The sequence below is a fragment of the Balaenoptera borealis genome (assembly GCF_965194805.1).
Source record: "Balaenoptera borealis genome assembly, chromosome: 4".
Taxonomy (NCBI): Eukaryota; Metazoa; Chordata; class Mammalia; order Artiodactyla; family Balaenopteridae; genus Balaenoptera; species Balaenoptera borealis.
In genome coordinates this window covers 128,799,602-128,819,295 of record NC_138861.1, presented here as the reverse complement: position 1 = coordinate 128,819,295, position 19,694 = coordinate 128,799,602, and the positions used below count along the sequence as shown (strand labels likewise).

General features: G+C 34.3%; 1 protein-coding gene across 1 annotated transcript in view; it reads right to left on the bottom strand.

Moving 5' to 3' along the window:
- USP53 (ubiquitin specific peptidase 53) overlaps window positions 1-19,694 on the bottom strand; it is a 76,758-nt gene that overhangs the window by 4,029 nt on the left and 53,035 nt on the right. Inside the window, exons 11-16 of the mRNA XM_082389612.1 lie at window positions 19,524-19,686; window positions 18,877-19,029; window positions 17,388-17,534; window positions 15,695-16,433; window positions 14,532-14,608; window positions 222-318 (exon numbers count right to left, since the gene is read on the bottom strand). Coding sequence (XP_082245738.1) covers window positions 222-318; window positions 14,532-14,608; window positions 15,695-16,433; window positions 17,388-17,534; window positions 18,877-19,029; window positions 19,524-19,686 — 1,376 coding nt within the window. The remainder of the gene's footprint in view (window positions 1-221; window positions 319-14,531; window positions 14,609-15,694; window positions 16,434-17,387; window positions 17,535-18,876; window positions 19,030-19,523; window positions 19,687-19,694) is intronic.

Sequence of the window (19,694 nt, the reverse complement as noted above, 5' to 3'; positions counted from 1 at the left end):
CAATGGCGAGAGGCAGATGAATCTTTGCTCACTGGGCCGCCACTCACCTCCTGCTGTGCGGCCCGGTTCCAGTATCAGTCTGCAGCCCGGGGCTTGGGGACCCCTGCTCTAGACCCATTGCTTTCAGAGTAGTGATAGGTAGTATGCCTTTCTGATAAAGAGTTCCTATAATACATGCATTTAATTTAAAACATTTTAGTACTACAAATAGCTAGGATTACCTTTTTATCAAAGGATTCTTTATTTGTAGATGTGATTCTGGGTGGGACTCATAAGATTTATAGGCTACTTCCAGGTTCTTGAGTTCTTTTCTAAAGCCTGAAGAAGGGAATGAGAAAAAATTATTTACGTGATCTTTTAGAATTTACTCCCTCTATACTTCTCCATAATTTACAAAAGATTTTCTATAATCAGGTAATTCTCTTCCAAATTAACAGATGAAAACTAATTCTTCAAGCCTCAGCTCAAATAATACCTCTTTCCTGAACCCTTTATACAAAATCAATGGCTCTTTCCTCAATTTATTATCTCTTGAAAATGTCAGCAATCCCTGAAAAGTGTTATTCTAGATGGGTCGTGTGGAGCTGTGCTTCCGTTTACTCTTTACTGATAAAATGGTGGGAAAATCCTACATTTGGAGACAGATGGCTTGAGTTGAAGTTTGGATTCACAGCTTATTGGTTGGTAACTTTATATTCCTAAAACCAACTTTACAAACTTATACCACCTTACAGTCTAGGTTTCTGCCTTTACGTAATGAGATGCCGATATCTATTTTACCAACCTCACAAATATTAGGAACATCAACTGAATTAAAATGGGTGGGAGGGTATTATGATAACATAAAATGTTATCCCACCACTAACTAGCTTCCATTTATTGACTGCTTACTCAAGTTGTAAGAAGCTGATAATAATTATTTCATTTAATCTTTACAATTGAACACCTTTTTACTTGAAAAGACAATGAACGAACTTCAGTTATTCAGACTTGGGTATTTGGCAGAAATTTTCTTGAAAATAAAAGAAGTGAACCTGCCACTTCGAATAAAACAACTGGCAGTATTTATTGCCAATGATAACATTTAACCTTTTAGATGAAAGTAAGAGTTTTGGGAAACTTGTATTTACCACCATGAGTTTTGTAGTTTTCCAATAATTATGAAGACTTCCAATAATATCTGTGGTGATATTTTAAAATGTGTTCTTTAAAAATATATATACAGAGAGAAATGGGATTTGCCTGGCAGTCCAGTGGTTAAGATTCCTCACTCCCACTTCAGGGAGTGGTTTGGGAACTAAGATCCTGCGTGTGGCATGACACAGCCAAAAAAAAAAAGATATATAAAGAAATGTATCCGGATAAGGGACCTGGAAGACAGAATGGTGGCATTCACTGCTACAGAACAGAATAAAGAAAAAAGAATGAAAATAAAGACAGCCTAAGAGGTCTCTGAGACAACATTAAATGCAATAACATTCGCATTATAGGTGTCCCAGAAGGAGAAGACAGAGAGAAAGGACCCGAGAAAATATTTGAAGAGATTATAGTCGAAAACTTCCCTAACATGGGAAAGAAAATAGCCACCCAAGTCCAGGAAGCACAGAGAGTCCCATACAGGATAAACCTACGGAGAAACACGCCGAGACACACAGTAATCAAACTGGCAAATATTAAAGACAAAGAAAAACTATTGAACGCAGCAAGGGAAAAACGACAAATAACATACAAGGGAACTCCCATAAGGTTAACAGCTGATTTCTCAGCAGAAACTCTACAAGCCAGAAGGGAGTGGCATGATATACTTAAAGTGATGAAAGGGAAGAATCTACAACCAAGATTACTCTACCCGGCAAGGATCTCATTCAGATTCAATGGAGAAATCAAAAGCTTTACAGACAAGCAAAAGCTAAGAGAATTCAGCACCACCAAACCAGCTCTACAACAAATGCTAAAGGAACTTCTCTAAGTGGGAAACACAAGAGAAGAAAAGGACCTACGAAAACAAACCCAAAACAATTAAGAAAATGGTCACAAGAACATATATATCAATAATTATCTTAAACGTGAATGGATTAAATGCTCCAACCAAAAGACACAGGCTTGCTGAATGGATACAAAAACAAGACCCATATATATGCAGTCTACAAGAGACCACTTCAGACCTAGGGACACATACAGACTGAAGGTGAGGGGATGGAAAAAGATATTCCATGCAAATGGAAATCAAAAGAAAGCTGGAGCAGCAATACTCATATCAGATAAAATAGACTTTAAAATAAAGAATGTTACAAGAGACAAGGAAGAACACTACATAATGATCAAGGGATCAATCCAAGAAGAAGATATAACAATTATAAATATATATGCACCCAACATAGGAGCACCTCAATACATAAGGCAAATGCTAACAGCTATAAAACAGGAAATTGACAGTAAAACAGTCATAGTGGGGGACGTTAACACCTCACTTACACCAATGGACAGATCATCCAAAATGAAAATAAATAAGGAAACAGAAGCTTTAAATGACACAATAGACCAGATAGATTTAATTAATATTTATAGGACATTCCATCCAAAAACAGCAGATTACACTTTCTTCTCAAATGCGCACGGAACATTCTCCAGGATAGATCACGTCTTGGGTCACAAATCAAGCTTCAGTAAATTTAAGAAAATTGAAATCATATCAAGCATCTTTTCTGACCACAACGCTATGAGATTAGAAATGAATTACAGGGGAAAAAATGTAAAAAAAACATACACATGGAGGCTAAACAATACGTTACTAAATAACCAAGAGATCACTGAAGAAATCAAAGAGGAAATAAAAAATACCTAGAGACAAATAACAATGAAAACACGACAATCCAAAACCTATGGGATGCAGCAAAAGCAGTTCTAAGAGGGAAGTTCATAGCTATGCAAGCCTACCTCAAGAAACAAGAAAAATCTCAAATAAACAACCTAACCTTACACCTAAAGGAACTAGAGCAAAAGAACAAACAAAACCCAAAGTTAGTAGAAGGAATCATAAAGATCAGAGCAGAAATAAATGACATAGAAACAAAGAAAACAAAAGTAAAGATCAATAAAAGCTGGTTCTTTGAGAAGAAAAACAAAATTGATACACCATTAGCAAGACTCATCAAGAAAAAAGAGGGAGAGGACTCAAATCAATAAAGTTAAAAATGAAAAAGGAGAAGCTACAAAAGACACTGCAGAAATACAAAGCATCCTAAAAGACTACTACAAGCAACTCTATGCCAACAAAATGGACAACCTGGAAGAAATGGACAGATTCTTAGAAAGGTATAACCTTCCAAGACTGCACCAGGAAAAAATAGAAAATATGAAGAGACCAATCACAAGTAATGAAATTGAAACTGTAATCAAAAATCTTCCAAGAAACAAAAGTCCAGGACCAGATGGCTTCACAGGTGAATTCTATCAAATATTTAGAGAAGAGTTAACACCCATCCTTCTCAAACTCTTCCAAAAAACTGCAGAGGAAGGAACACTCCCAAACTCATTCTACGAGGCCACTATCACCCTGATACCAAAACCAGACAAAGATACTACAAAAAAAGAAAATTACAGACCAATATCACTGATGAATATAGATGCAAAAATCCTCAACAAAATACTAGCAAACAGAATCCAACAACACATTAAAAGGATCATACACCACGATCAAGTGGGATTTATCCCAGGGATGCAAGGATTCTTCAATATATGCAAATAAATTAATGTGATACACCACATTAACAAACTGAAGAATAAAAACCATATGATCATCTCAATAGATGCAGAAAAAGCTTTTGACAAAATTCAACACCCATTTACGATAAAAACTCTCCAGAAAGTGGGCATAGAGGGAACCTACCTCAACATAATAAAGGCCATATATGACAAACCCACAGCAAACATCATTCTCAATGGTGAAAAACTGAAAGCATTTTCTGTAAGATCAGGAACGAGACAAGGATCTCCACTCTCACCACTATTATTCAACACAGTTTGGGAAGTCCTAGCCACAGCAATCAGAGAAGAAAAAGAAATAAAAGGAATACAAATTGGAAAAGAAGAAGTAAAACTGTCACTGTTTGCAGATGACATGATACTATACATAGAGAATCCTAAAGATGCCACCAGAAAACTACTAGAGCTAATCAATGAATTTGGTAAAGTTGCAGGATACAAAATTAATCCAAGGAAATCTCTTGCATTCCTATACAGTAATGATGAAAAATCTGAAAGAGAAATTAAGGAAACACTCCCATTTACCATTGCAAAAAAAAGAATAAAATACCTAGGAATAAACCTACCTAGGGAGACAAAAGACCTGTATGCAGAAAACTATAAGACACTGATGAAAGAAATTAAAGATGATACCAACAGATGGAGAGATATACCATGTTCTTGGACTGGAAGAATCAATATTGTGAAAATGACTACACTACCCAAAGCAATCTACAGAGTCAATGCAATCCCTATCAAATTACCAATGGCATTTTTTACGGAACTAGAACAAATCATCTTAAAATTTGTATGGAGACACAAAAGACCCCGAATAGCCAAAGCAGTCTTGAGGGAAAAAAACAGAGCTGGAGGAATCAGACTCCCTGACTTCAGACTATACTAAAAAGCTACAGTAATCAACAATATGGTACTGGAACAAAAACAGAAACATAGATCAATGGAACAAGATAGAAAGCCCAGGGATAAACCCACGCACCTATGGTCAACTAATCTATGACAAAGGAGGCAAGGATATACAATGGAGAAAAGACAGTCTCTTCAATAAGTGGTGCTGGGAAAACTGGACAGCTACATCTAAAAGAATGAAATTAGAACACTCCCTAACACCATACACAAAAATAAATTCAAAATGTATTAGAGACCTAAATGTAAGACCAGACACTATAAAACTCTTAGAGGAAAACATAGGAAGAACACTCTTTGACATGAATCACAGCAAGAACTTTTTTGATCCACCTCCTAGAGTAACGGTAATAAAAACAAAAATAAACGCATGGGACCTAATGAAACTTAAAAGCTTTTGCACAGCAAAGGAAACCATAAACAAGGTGAAAAGACAACCCTCAGAATGGGAGAAAATGTTTGCAAACGAATTAACGGACAAAGGATTAATCTCCAAAATATGTGAACAGCTCATGCAGCTCAATATTAAAGAAACAAACAACCCAATCCAAAAATGGGCAGAAGACCTAAATAGACATTTCTCCAAAGAAGACATACAGATGGCCAAGAAGCACATGAAAAGATGCTCAACATCACTAATTATTAGAGAAATGCAAACAAAAACTACAATGAGGTGTCACCTCACACCAGTTAGAATGGGCATCAGCAGAAAATCTACAAACAACAAATGCTGGAGAGGGTGTGGAGAAAAGGGAACCCTCTTGCACTGCTGGTGGGAATGTAAATTGATACAGCCACTATGGAGAACAGTATGGAGGTTCCTTAAAAAACTAAAAATAGAATTACCATATGACCCAGCAATCCCACTACTGGGCATATACCCAGAGAAAACCATAATTCAAAAAGACACATGCACCCCAATGTTCATTGCAGCACTATTTACAATAGCCAGGTCATGGGAGCAACCTAAATGCCCAATGACAGACGAATGGATAAAGAAGACGTGGTACATATATACAATGGAATATTACTCCGCCATAAAAAGGAACGAAATGGAGTCATTTGTTGAGACGTGGATGGATCTAGAGAGTGTCATACAGAGTGAAGTAAGTCAGAAAGAGAAAAACAAATATCGTATATTAACACATGTATGTGGAACCTAGAAAAATGGTGCAGATGAACTGGTTTGCAGGGCAGAAGTGGAGACACAGATGTAGAGAACAAATGTATGGACACCAAGGGGGGAAACCGGTAGGGGGGTGGGGATGGTGGTGTGCTGAATTAGGCGATTGGGATTGACATGTATACACTGATGTGTATAAAACTGATGACTAATAAGAACCTGCTGTATAAAAAAATAAATAAAATAAAATTCAAAAGTTCAAAAAAAAATCAGTTTGAAACAAGAAGCATTGTAGGTATAAAGTTATCAAAAAAAATAAAATAAAATAAATGTATCAACATTTGGAAGACTTGCATAATTTAGCAAACCAATATTTTCCAAATGAGGATACATGGATGTTTCAAAATCATGTGTGAGTAAAGGATTTATTCATTCTTTAAATGAATAAATAAAATATTTAAGATTTTCAGTTTTAATGCCTAATACAGCGAATCTTAATAGATATAGCAACAAAAGCTATCTGAGGTCCTCAATACCTTTTGAAAACAGCTGTTCCAGTTGATTGCAAATAAGTGTCTTTTTAAAATCTGAGTCACAACTATTCTGTAAAACTTCCCTTTTTATAACCAAGGAATTGAGACTTAGGGAAATGAAGTGACCTAACCAATGCCATATAGGTGGTTCAGTGGCAACACTCAAGCAAACCCAGGATTAACTGCAAAGCCAGTGCTCTTTCTACTACCTGCAGGCTCTCTTTCACGTATGCCTAAAACACAAGGTCATTATACAGAATCTCCTTCTGATGAAATTAGGCCATTAGTATGAACATCAAATAACAGGATATACTTTAACGTGCTGATGCCCACAGAAGATACCAAAATATATGGCATTAGCTTGAATAGTCAATTCATCGCCTATACTTCTGTACAATTCCAGTAAATTTTTCTGTATTTTCCCTTATTTTTAGTTGACCTTTTCATCATGTTAATTTATTTCAGTTTCCTCTCATTCTCATGCTTCTAGTCTACTGTACACCAAATCTGTGAACTGAAGATTGCAAAGAAAACAAAATCAAGTTATTAAAAAAGCAACTTTTATTTTTTAAACAATAACAGATAACTTTATCTTAGATGCCTTTTTATCTCTAAATTGATGTTCTAGGTACATTTTTTAAAACTACCCTGTCACTCAAAATTCAACTGGAACCTATAGTTGATCATAACATCTAAATATTACCCTATTTTAAAAATCTATATTGGTTATTATATGGCTCTGCAAGTTAAATCTTAGAAGTAATTTCCAAGGAAGAGTAATGTAATATACATGAGAAATTAATACCCTATATGCCATATTGCTCACACAGTAAATGGCAGCTCCCAATAAAAATGAAAAACACACTGTTTTTTCTTCTTTTAAATCACCCCCACACCGTCCACCATATTCCCAACTCACTGATCCAGGACAAAGTAAGTATAAACTGAGACAAATTCTTCTTACCTTCCCCTCCGCCAACCTATTTCTATATCTACCAAGTGCCATACTAATAAAGTCTCAAAAATAAAAGGCATGAATTGGGCGATTGGGATTGACATGTATACACTAATGTGTATAAAACTGTTGACTAATAAGAACCTGCAGTATAAAAATAAAACAAACAAAATAAAAACAACTAATACTAAACTTTCTTTGGGTTATTTGTATGGAAATACGTTAATATAAATGTTTCAGACATTACATGAAATTTCTAAAATTCTTAAATGTTCTGGTATAATGTTATAAGTCATAATTCTAGTTATTACTTTAAAATGTATATCTCAGAAATAACTAAATTTCCTTGTCAATTGCATTATTATGAACTTTCATCAAATCTTTAACTGTGGTCATTTTTAAGTCTTTTGTCATTTACAGACAGTTCTGGGTGTACTCTGATGCTTTTGCAAAAATGTTCCTATAAAAGGGTTTCATCTTCAAGGAATTCATGGAAAAGACTCTTGACAAGTACAGGTTTCTGGTCACTGACTATACTGCTGAACTGAATGAATAAGCATTTTCAGAACTCTAATGGAAAACTGATGAATTCATAAAAGTGCTAACAAAAGATCAAGATGAAAAAAAAATTAATTACATGGGACTGAGTGAACTGATGAGGATGATTATAATTTTTGTGGCTTTCTGTTTGAATAAAAAATAAATAAATAAAAATAAAAGGCAATATATCACAGAGAGTCTTATGACCCTGTAACCTTGACATACTGCCTGAGGCTCAAAAACTAAGCCTCCCTCTTAAGTGAAGTACGTCAGACAGAGAAAAACAAATATCATATGATATCACTTATATGTGGAATCTAAAAAAATGACACAAATGAACTTATTTACAAAACAGACAGACTCACAGACATAGAAAACAAACTTATGGTTGCCAAAGGGGAAAGCAGAGGGTGGGGGAGGGAAGTAAATTAAAGAGTTTGGGATTAACATACACACACTACTATACGTGAGATAGATAAACTACGGGGACCTGCTGTACAGCACAGGGAACTCTACTCAGCATCTTGTAATAACCTATAATGGAAAAGAAGCTGGAAAAGAATAGATATATATATACATGTATAACTGAATCACTTTGCTGTACCCCTGAAACTAACACATTATAAATTAATTATACTTCAATTTTAAAAATGGTTGTTAAAAAAAAAAACTAAGCCTCTCTGATAGCTACTTTATGACTAAAAAAAAAAAAAGTAATATCAGAAAGAATCTTGATTATTTTTCAACCTTTAAAGTCTGAAAAATTTGTAAGTTAAAGTTACATTATAATTTCCCACCCACTGTGATTTTAACTTTGGAATGTTTATTTACTTTTTAACTTATCCATAACTTCAAGTTTAATATTCACAAATACAAAAAAAAGTAAATACTTAATTCTTAAAGATTTCTTTACTTTTATTAAAGTATCCACGCAATGGTCAGCAGGAGGCAGCAGAGGTTTTATAAATATGTTTGAAATTTTAATATCACTATGGCAGGCATTCAACCAAGTGGTTTGACTTCAGAATTCCAACTAACTTAAAAATAGATGTGTTATTTTTCTCTTCTGCTGACATAGACATCCACGTGTCTTTACTGGGAATTTTGGTTTCAGGTTCTTTGCAAATGTAAGATAGTCAGATTTTAACACTTGGCACAGAAAATACTTCAACATCAAGGCAAGAAGCTTTAATTAATAATGCTAATTTTGGTACTGTATACAAAAAACCTAAAGCCCAATAGTCAAGAAATCAAAATATATATACTTAATCCGAAAAGGTGACCTAGATTTAAAACAGACTTACATAGCAAGAAAACCAAACTGCTAGTCTAGACACTGTAATCCTCATTCTTGTTGTATAGGAAGATTTCAGACTATGATAATAATACTGCAATTACAAAGTCTAAACATTCAAGAGCAATAACCTAATCAATGACCTGATTTACTATAAAAAGAGAGTTAAGCAAAATTTGAATACTTTAGGAAAAAAAATCACAAAACTTTAACTATATAAATATTTCTGGCTAAATTTACTACATGCCAAGAGGAACAGAGAGATACTTTAATAGGTAATAATCTACCCTATCAGATACTAAATTTGGGGATGATACAAAATAAAAAGGCAAGAGTCAGTAACTTCTTTCCTCACTGGGATTATAATTTAAAGAAAGAGAAAATAATGCTATTTTGCTACAAATTAAATTTCAATACTGAAAGTTTATGGTTTTAAAAAACATATAAACCTTTGGTGGTGCTGGGCCACAGCAACTGCCTCTCAATGGTCTATGAAACTCTTAGAGAAAATAAATTTAGTATGCACAGAAACAAAACCAACTGTTAAAAGTACCTGATTCTTCAGATATACTTTCTAAATGAATATACTCTGGAGTTTGCAAAAAACACCTTAGATGAAATAAACTTATGTATACGAATAAACTCTTGCAATAAAATTTTTTTCATTTACTAATTTTAGGACTTAACAACATTAAGGGTAGTATATTTCACTTAACATAATGGAGGTACAGATTTTTTTACAATAAGAATTAAGGGAATTAACAGATTTTTCTGACCACTGATTAACTTCTTTCACTCTTCCTTGTCATTTGCAAGATCAAGATTCTCATCTTGAACTAAAACCCTGACTTCTATGATTAACTGAGATTAAGCCAAGTATTACAGACCCCAAAGTAAATGGCAAAAGTTTTTTGAAAGACCTAGTAATTCCTCTGTGATTTGTTATTTACAATCTATAAATATCCTAACACGTATTTATTTCAGTAGATAACCTTACTCCATAGAGAAAAGGGTCCATTAGGTATGAACTCCTTCAACTGACTCATCTAACACAATACACACTGAATGGTACCGACACTCACCTTTATCTCTCCCATTACAGAAAAACTACTACTCCCTTAATTCAAAGCCTTCCTTGTTCCATTCTCACTCTACCTCCAGAGATCTTATTCCATTAATTACTGTTCTGTTCTATTCTTATCTTCACACCTTTCTCATCCTCTGTACATCATTAGTTCCTTACCCTCTGTAACATAAATGCAAAACTAAGCTCTTGGTTTCATTTTTCTCCTTTAGGTAGGGCTTCTTTACTATTCACAGCAAGGGTTTTTGACAGACATGTGCATTTATTTACTTTTTATTCTACTGTAACCTTTTTTCAAAAAACTTTTAATAATTTCAAAAAGTTCAGAGAAGTTGAAAGATATACCTACCTGCATATCCTTTACTCAGATTCACCTATTATTAACATTTTACCCCACTTCTTTTTCTAAACCATTTGGGAGTAAGTTACAAACATCATGGCCCTTTACTTCTAAACACTTCAGTTCTACCTCAGTCTTGCTTCTATTCTAATGTTCCTTCTATTCTAATGTTCCTCTAATACTGCTTTTACTAGGTCACTAAGGACTTACTAATTGCTAAACCAAACTTGGACTTTTTAATCCTTATTCTGCTTAATCTGGGGTCACTTTTCTTTTTGAAGCTCTCCATTTTCCCAGTTTCCGTGTGGTAACTCCCTCTCCTGTATTTTCTCATACTTTCCAGCTACTCCTCACTCTTTTCCAAAGTTGCTCCTTCTCTCTACTCTTAGCTCATCTCTTTTAGTCAGCAAACCCCATGTTTCTTCCTTTGTCTATTTTTTTTCCCTGAAATCTCCCATTTTCCTGCATGATGTTGTCCATGTCTACCGCATTCAATTCCCATATATGTTGATGGCTACCAATACATAATCTTTCCTGCATTCCAGATATTTGTTCCTAACTAATCTACTTACCTAGATGACAAACCAAACAAATCCAAAAATATATTTGCCATCCTCTCTCACCCCCAAAATTTGTCCCTTCTTCCTATATTCCTCCATTTGGTAAATGGTGAATCCACTTATGTAAGACCCAAATACGGCCACCCCCAGCTTTCTCCTTTTCCCCCACTGTGCACATCTGTCACAGAAAGTGACTCCACTGTCCACACATTCTTATAATCTCTCAAATCTTCTTTCTTGACATTGATACTGCCTTAGTTTATACCCTCATCTTTTCTCTCCTAGGCTATTAAAGTATTCATCTAAATAATTTTTCTCCCACTGCTCCAAATTCACCCCCTACACTGCCACCAAAGAGTCCTTTCTAAATGCAAACTGGAGTACGCTACTCTCCTTGTCCTTAGGTGCCTTTCCATTTACTTTTTAGGATTTAAAAATAGCATAAAAGTTTCATCATGCTTTGGCTTCTCTCTATCCTCTAACCATCATCTCACAATTTCCATGTAGGCATTCCAGCCTTGCATATAACAAACTAGCTGTATTCTTCCAATATGTGATAGTTTCTCCTGACCATGTGCTTTTGAACATGTCATTTCTTCTGTTTTGAATGTAATTTAAGGCATTTGACATTCTCCCCATTAGTGACCCATTTTTAAAAGAGGAGCTAAAATAATCTAAGTGGCATTGTGGAATTTCGACAATGTTCCCAAATAATTAGCTTTAGGCAGTGTAGGTATGTTTGTTTGCAGCAGAATCCATAAATATAACAGGTTATATAGTGTCTCTATCAATGAAAAACTATCAGTGAGATAATTACAATGGCATTGTTATAGATTTTAAGTTCTCTACCATCACATAAACTTGTACAGACTAATACTGAAAGCTGACTTAAATGTCAAACAAAATATGAAAATAAAAAAATTTCTAAGGTTTCTTAACTTTGTAAAAGTCTTTTACCTATGGATAGAAAGTGATTCTTCAGGTCAATAATGTAAGTGTACCCCCATTTTATAATTAAGAAGTAGGAGAAATCCAAGAAAGTCATACCAAGCCACAAAAAATTAAACTGTGCCTTACTGAAAAAAAGGGAAAAATCCATGCAGGGCCAGTTTTTAGCTTGGAAAAAAAAATCCTATACCCACTTTAACATGTTCTCAGTCAAAGACTAGGGGAGGGAAATACACATACAGATACCATAAGGCATGAACATTAATAAAGTTTCCCTAAGCAAACACTAGCTTAAAGAACTATGGTAGGTTTTGAAGTTTATTAAATAAGAAATAATTTTAATGTAATGCAATTTATGTAGTTAAATAAAACGTGGGGTACATAAAACCACAAGATACCACTTCACACCCATTAGGATGGCAATTCTCCAAAAAGCACCCCAGAAAATAACAAGTATTGGTGAGGATGTGAAGAACTTGGAACCTCTGCACTGCTGGTGGAAATGTAAAATAGTGCAGCTGCTGTGGAAAACAGAATGGTGGTTCCTCAAAAAACTAAACAGAGAATTGCCACAGGATCCAGCAATTGTGCTTCTGGGTATATACTCAAAAGAACTGAAAGCAGGGATTTCAGATATTTGTACACTAATATACATAGGGGCATTATATACAATAGCCAAAAGGTAGAAACAACCCGAATGTCCATCAACAGATGAATGAATAAACAAAATGTGTTACATCATATAATGTAATATTATTCAGCCTTAAAAGGAATGAAATTCTGATACATGGGTGAACACTGAAGACGTTGTGCTAAGTGAAATAAGCCAGTCTCAAAAAGACAAATACTGCATGATTTCACTTATATGAGGTACCTAGAGTAGTCAAATTCAAAGAGACAGAAAGTAGAACGGAGGTTGCAGGGGCCACGGGAGGGGGAAATGGGGAGTTGTTTAAAGGGTACAGTTTCATTTGAGATGAAAGAATTACGGAGATAGATGGTAGTGATGGTGGCAAAACAATGCGCATGTACTTAATATCAGACAATTGTAACTTAAAAATGGTTAGAATGACAAATTCTGTGGTCTGTATTTTACCACAATAAAAAAAAAATTAGTTTTAATTGGCTACATACATACTATTTCATATTAAGTGGGGAAACCCAGAATAAAGCTATTATAGCAATGCACTCCTAACCATCGAAATTTCTATGACCTTGTGTTTTTATTAATATCAGGAAGCAAGCATCATTTTATAAAGAGCACTGAACTTGCAGTTATTGTTCAGTTTTTACTGACTTCTGCTGTTGATTTCTGGCCAGCCTTTTACTGTTTCCTGTAATACGTGGTTACCAGACTTTTATCAGATTTTTTAAACAGGCGAGACATTTTATATGGGAAAGGAAGGTTATTTCCTTAATATAAGTGTTTCCTTCTGATATTATACCATTTGATGAAAACAAAATAATTAAACATTTAATCATATTCAATATCTGCAACGTAAAAAATAATCTCCACAAAAGCCTTAAGGATGATAAAGACTAAAAACAAACTTTAAAATGTGTTCTTCATGGCTGTTTTTTATCGTGAAAAATTATAGCCCTTCTAATCCTCTGAATTCTAAAATTTGAAGACAATGACTTTGACTCCAACCTCAATAATCCCCTTGCTCATCATTTTCCTTGTTCCCTGTTCCCCAAATCCTTCAGGTATAACCTCTGAGTAACAATGCCGAATTCTGTATACAAACATCTAATTTTCTTTGCTTCTGGGCTGCTATGTGTTGCTAACAAATCACCTATAATAATGTCACACCATTACATATTTATTGTTTCCAAAGTGAACTTTTCTAGCAGGCTGTTTATCAATTTTTCCATCTGTCCTTAACGCCTGTGGTAGACATTAGGACTGTTCATACATATTGCAGTGCACCAGCAAACTACCCTTTTCCACCCTCTTTGAAATTAGGCCTGGCTGTTAAGACTTGCCTTGGCCAGTCAGATGTGAGTGGAAGCACATTTATCACTTCTGGGTTGAAAGCTTTAAGAGCTTACACGTGATTCTCTATGTTGTGTCTCCTTCAATCTCCTCTCCCTCCAGTCCTGCAATGATCAGAGAAGTACTGGTAGAGATGGAGTCCCATTAGCCTCAGGCCCTGAGTGATTACTAGGAAGAGACTTCATGCTGACATTCACAGGACACGTGCTGTGAGCAAGAAACAATCTTGTACCAAGACACGGAGATTTTCAAGTTGTTACCACTGCACAGCCCAGAACCTAGCCTAGCCTGACTGACACACTTCCCCTTTTTCCTATTCCCTGAAGTAGCTATTCCCATCTTTTAAGACTTCAAGCATAAACTCTCCCAGCTTCCATCCTCATTACTCATAAACTTACCAGTAACAGGACTGTCCTTAGCTTCTTTACTCGTAATACCATGATTTATTCTTTACTGCTACTATGATAATATATTTAAATAAAATTTTTACCTTCCAAGCAGTTTTTGCTCTGTTGGGAGGTATAGTTCATACGATCTATGTTTAGATTGCTTGTCTTAATCTGGTTGCTAGAAAATAGAATAAAACACACACCAAACACATCAGCTATAATGGATTATTATTTAGTTTACCCTAAGAAAAAGAAAGGAAATAACATTTGTTAAACAATTATTATATACCATGTGCTGTTCTAGGGGATTAATGTACATTATTAATTTACATCACACAACAATACTTAAAAGGAGTTATTATCCTCATTTCACAATAGGAGATTAAGGCTGTGAAAGTCAAATTAATTTGCGCAATAATTAAAATCCAAGCCTATCTGATTACAAAGTTCTGATCTTTCTAATACCCTAGGCTACCCCTTTCGAAGAAGTATTATGAAATTACCCTGCGAAGTACAAAAGCTTCCCAAGTCTTTATTACAGTGATTATTTCGGTAAAACATGAGCGGTCGCTTTTTGCAAATCTGGCTTTTCAATAATGAATGTAATAAAACACGAGCTAACATCAAATTAAGATGTTTTAGATCGATTAAGAGCAGAAATAGTGGCTAAATTGACCTAAGTGGCGGACATGTTTTAGAGGTTACACAGAGAAGTGCAAATAGACTGCTAACAGTAATATAATAAATGATTTCAGAATTAATTAAGAATTAATTGAACATAAACTTAGTTATTTGGCTGTATTCTTTAATACTTGCTAAAGGAAAAATATCTCTTTCATGGAACTGGGTTGTGACAGAAGAAAATAACCCCAGTTCTGAGTTACAGATGTTAGAAATGGGATAATGAACATTGAACATTCAACTAGGTTGAAGAATTAAACAATCAGCTTAATGACTGAGATACACTAATTTAAATCTATGGTTTAAAACCTGTAGTACACATACATCAATAGTTTTTAGTGGCAACAATGATAATGTATTTTACTTTCTAAATTTCCCCCAAAAAAACAGTTGTTATTTTGCAATCAAGAAATAACTATTAAAAATAGAAACTTGATATATCAAATAACCTGCAATATCCCAGGTTACTCTGAGCTCAAGCTCTTTCCTTTTCATTTAACTGACCCCAACCTTTGAAAATTACTTCAAATAACTAAAAAGAGAGAATGGTGGGGGGAAATCATTCACATAACTTGTGTATTACCTGAAGGATGCGGTTTCTTTAACACCACTGATATCCATCACTGTACCATTTCCATCAATAACAGGTGAGTCCAAATTAGCAGAGCCATTACTGATATGATCACTGCTTTCATATCCAGACTCTGTCCTTTGCATCTGCCAGTTGTCACCATGAACTTTAGTTTCTTTGAGGGCTTTATTTTTCTCTGCTCCTTTTCCATTAAATTCAAGGGAACTCCTGCTTCCTGTTTCCTGCTTCATTTCATCTTCATATATAGTCATTAAACATTTTTGCTTTGGATTCTCTTTTGGACAATTGTTAAAACTCTGATCTTTGCTATATTTAGATTTGTTACTAATATTTGATTTATGTCTTGGACTATGTTGCCTTTTTTCACTTTCATTAAAAATACTATCGACATTTAATGTTTCTCTCATAGGTTTCCAACCTCGGTTTCGGCTTTTAGTGCTGCCATTACAGCTGCTTCCTTTATCCCTAGAATCTTGGCTACTGTCTGTATCATATCCAGTACCACTGTCACTCTTAAATTTGCCAGTTATTTTCTCTCCTGAAGCAAGAATCTGGGATTTACTTGAACTTAATGTTTGTGCAGAAGCTCGACTCTGATGGGCAATTCGGTCATGCTTACACGGTCCTTTTCCTTGACTAGGATATAGATGTGGATTCCCATATTGTCTAAAGCCATTTGGGGCAGGATGTGATCCAGACTTGAAATGTGGAAGGTCTTCATCAACCAAATCTTTAAAAATAAATATGCAAATAAAGATACAAATGAACTACTCTTCAGAGCCACTTTTTAGTCACAAGCCAAATACCTTGTTTGAGAAGAAATGTTAAACAGTAATAAGTAAATCATAACATAAATGGTTATATAATGATTTTAAAAAATGATCTCTAAAGTAGATCATAAGATAATTAAAGCAATTAAAAAAAACTATTCTATCTCATTCATAATTAATAAAAACCATAAAAATAAAAATATTTCCCACCTATTATATTGGTAAAGATTTAAAATTTATTAAACCAATTGCTGCTGGAAACAGAATCTAATCATTGTTGGTGGGAGTGCAGACTGTCAAGTATTTTAGGAGGACAACTGTGCCACACCTACCAAAGTTGAAAATAAATAAACATAACCTAAACCCAGCAATTATTCTGAAAGAATTTTATGCTAATGGCTGTATGCAAAAAGTACCTGTGAAAGGATTTCACTGCAGCAAGAATCTTAAATCAAGTTCTAAAGTCTAGCAATATCAGTTAACTTATGCTATGTCCATAAAGAAAAGAGCATAAAACCATAAAAAGTAAGACATGCTCATAATGAACTGGAAACTATTAACAGTGGAACAGAGTGAAGGTCAAGGGTTGTAGGAAAAGAAGTTCTTTTCACTTAATTTTATAACCTTCCTTATTATTTGAATGTACCATATGGGTGAATTGAATTTATAGTTTAAAGTTGAAACATAAAAAACACAAGTATTCCAGGCTAGAATTGAATAAGAACTAGGAAAACTTTACATTTATAGGTTTAATAGGTATATTAAAGAAATCATACTAAGATACATAATATCTAAATAAATATATATAACATATACAGAAATTATATTAAATTGTATTAAATTATAAAACTTAGCTTTAAAATAAGATTTTAGCTGCCCCTTTTCCAATGAATGCTGTTAAGTTCTTAAGTTACCTCTATGTCTGCCCAAATCTTTTCTTTGTCCCCTTTCCAAATCTTTCCTTTGTGAGGAAAGTAAGTTTTTCTGTTCAATGGCTTTTAGAGCACATTCTCTGGAAATGTCTTTTATTTTTTCCCTTTGATCATTGTGACTTGACTTAACTGTAAAAGAAACCATTCTTTAATAATGATACAGATCATTTTTCAAATTGCTCAATAAAAGTACAAACTGAACTATATTAAAATTTAAGATGCTATATATTAACAAAATACAGTTAAACTATACAATGAAATCATTTTTATGCTTAACTAAAAACTCAATGTGATTTATGCTGACACTAGAGGTGCAAGCTGTGTTTTAAAACTTCATGTATAGCTCTACAGCGAATGTAAAGGAAAATAAGAGTACTTTTCTTGAAATAATGAGAGCTAAAGGTAACTGAGTGGTTAGTATGTGTCAGGCACTATTCTAAGTGTCTAAACTCATTTATCAATACTTCTCTGAGGTGGGTACAATTACTATCTTCATTTTGGATTCGGAAACAGAGGCACAGAGAAGTTAAGAACTCGCCCAAGTTCACATAGCTTGTACATGTAGAACCAGGATTATTAACACAAATTGCCTGGCTCCAGTGTTTCTGTTCTTAAACACATACACAGTTTCTAGTAAAAGTAGGTATCTTTGAAAAATAGATAATGGCTTAATCTAAGAGTATCAATAATACATAAAATGGAAAAAGTTCCATTAAGAACTTCTAAAAGCATTTATCGTAAATGGTAATTGTTAATTCTGAATCTTATCACCCTTGATTAAATGGGTTACTTTTAGAGTTAGACATTATTTCATTAATATATTTAAAAGTTCCTTACAATATCATCCTCAACGTCCACCCGATTAGAGTTTTGCATATTTCTAAACCATAACTGTACATCATGCTGTGACTGTTTCATGTTGGACCCTAATCACAGATCTTGGATTGTGAAAATTAAAGTTGTGGAATGATAATAACAAGAGAGAGTTGAATAAAAATGAGGTTAAAAATAAACTACAACTATAGTAACTTCAAACTTCTGTTGCATTCACTAATATTACATTTAATTTTGGCATATGAGCCAAATTATTAACTAAATGTTTTTCCTCTACAAGTTAACAATTAACTCCTTGAAGAAAGGCCATATCACAGCTTTCTCTGGTGACAGTCCAGGTTGCCTCCACCCTACTATGTGCAGCCTTGAGTGCATGGAGAAACTCAAACACTAGTTGCGTCAAACTGTTCAAATAAAACTATAGGTCTCGGAGAAATGCTTAAGTCAAAATACAAAATTTTGTTTCTACTTTTTATTTTCTCTTCATGGCCAAGGAAAGCTAGTTAAGGACTCTCCTCTTGGTCCTTAACAAGAATTACAGATTCAGTAAGTGAAGAAAGAGGGAAGCTTAACTATGAAGAGAGGGGGAAGCTTAACTATTCAAGGACAATGTAAAAATGACAATTTAAATACATACCTGTTCCTCTACTGCCACTTGTTTGAATGTGGCTCCGATTAAATGATGAAATACTATCTGCTTGAAATTTTTGATTTTCTCTCTGTTTTGTCTGATCACCAAATCCATTTTCTTTTGAATTCTCCAACTTATGAATTGAGGGCTTTTCACATCCTTAAAAAGACCAACAAAAATGTATAATCCCCTTCCTCCTCTCCACCAGCAGAAGAGAAATTTGAATCATCTTTTCAGACATTTTTAATAATATAGAGAAAATTACTTAAAAACTTAGAGGACTGACATCTTTTAAGGACTTCTACATGCTTTGTAAGGCATTCAAAAATGGCCTCGCTGCTTTGGACTTTTCCAGTGTACTAACTCACTTTAAATCTCAATATTTACTGCTAGTAAGAGCTACCAGCCAAGTATCCCCTCCTGTGTTTGTGTGACCATAGTCGTGGGTGGCTGCTGAAGTGCTTCTGAGGCCACAGATGAGGAAAGGTTTCTGTATAAAGACTAACTCTAAGTATTAGAATTTTCCTGAACTCCACTTTACTGAAACTAAATTTTGAGATTATCCTCAACATTCATTTCATATTCAGTATATTAGTATTCCTAGTGTGATTGTGATAACAGAAAAACACTAAAAAGAACTTTTAAACAATTACCTGTATTTTCTGCAACGGATTTATGATGTGACCAGTTGATGACCTGCTTGAGCGCATCTTCAGTGGAAACTGCTGTGCCATCTGGGTTTGCATAAAACAAAAGCAGTGGTTGGAAGTGGCATCGGATACACTTGGAGACCACATCTTTCCATCTAGTTCCAACCTTAAAAA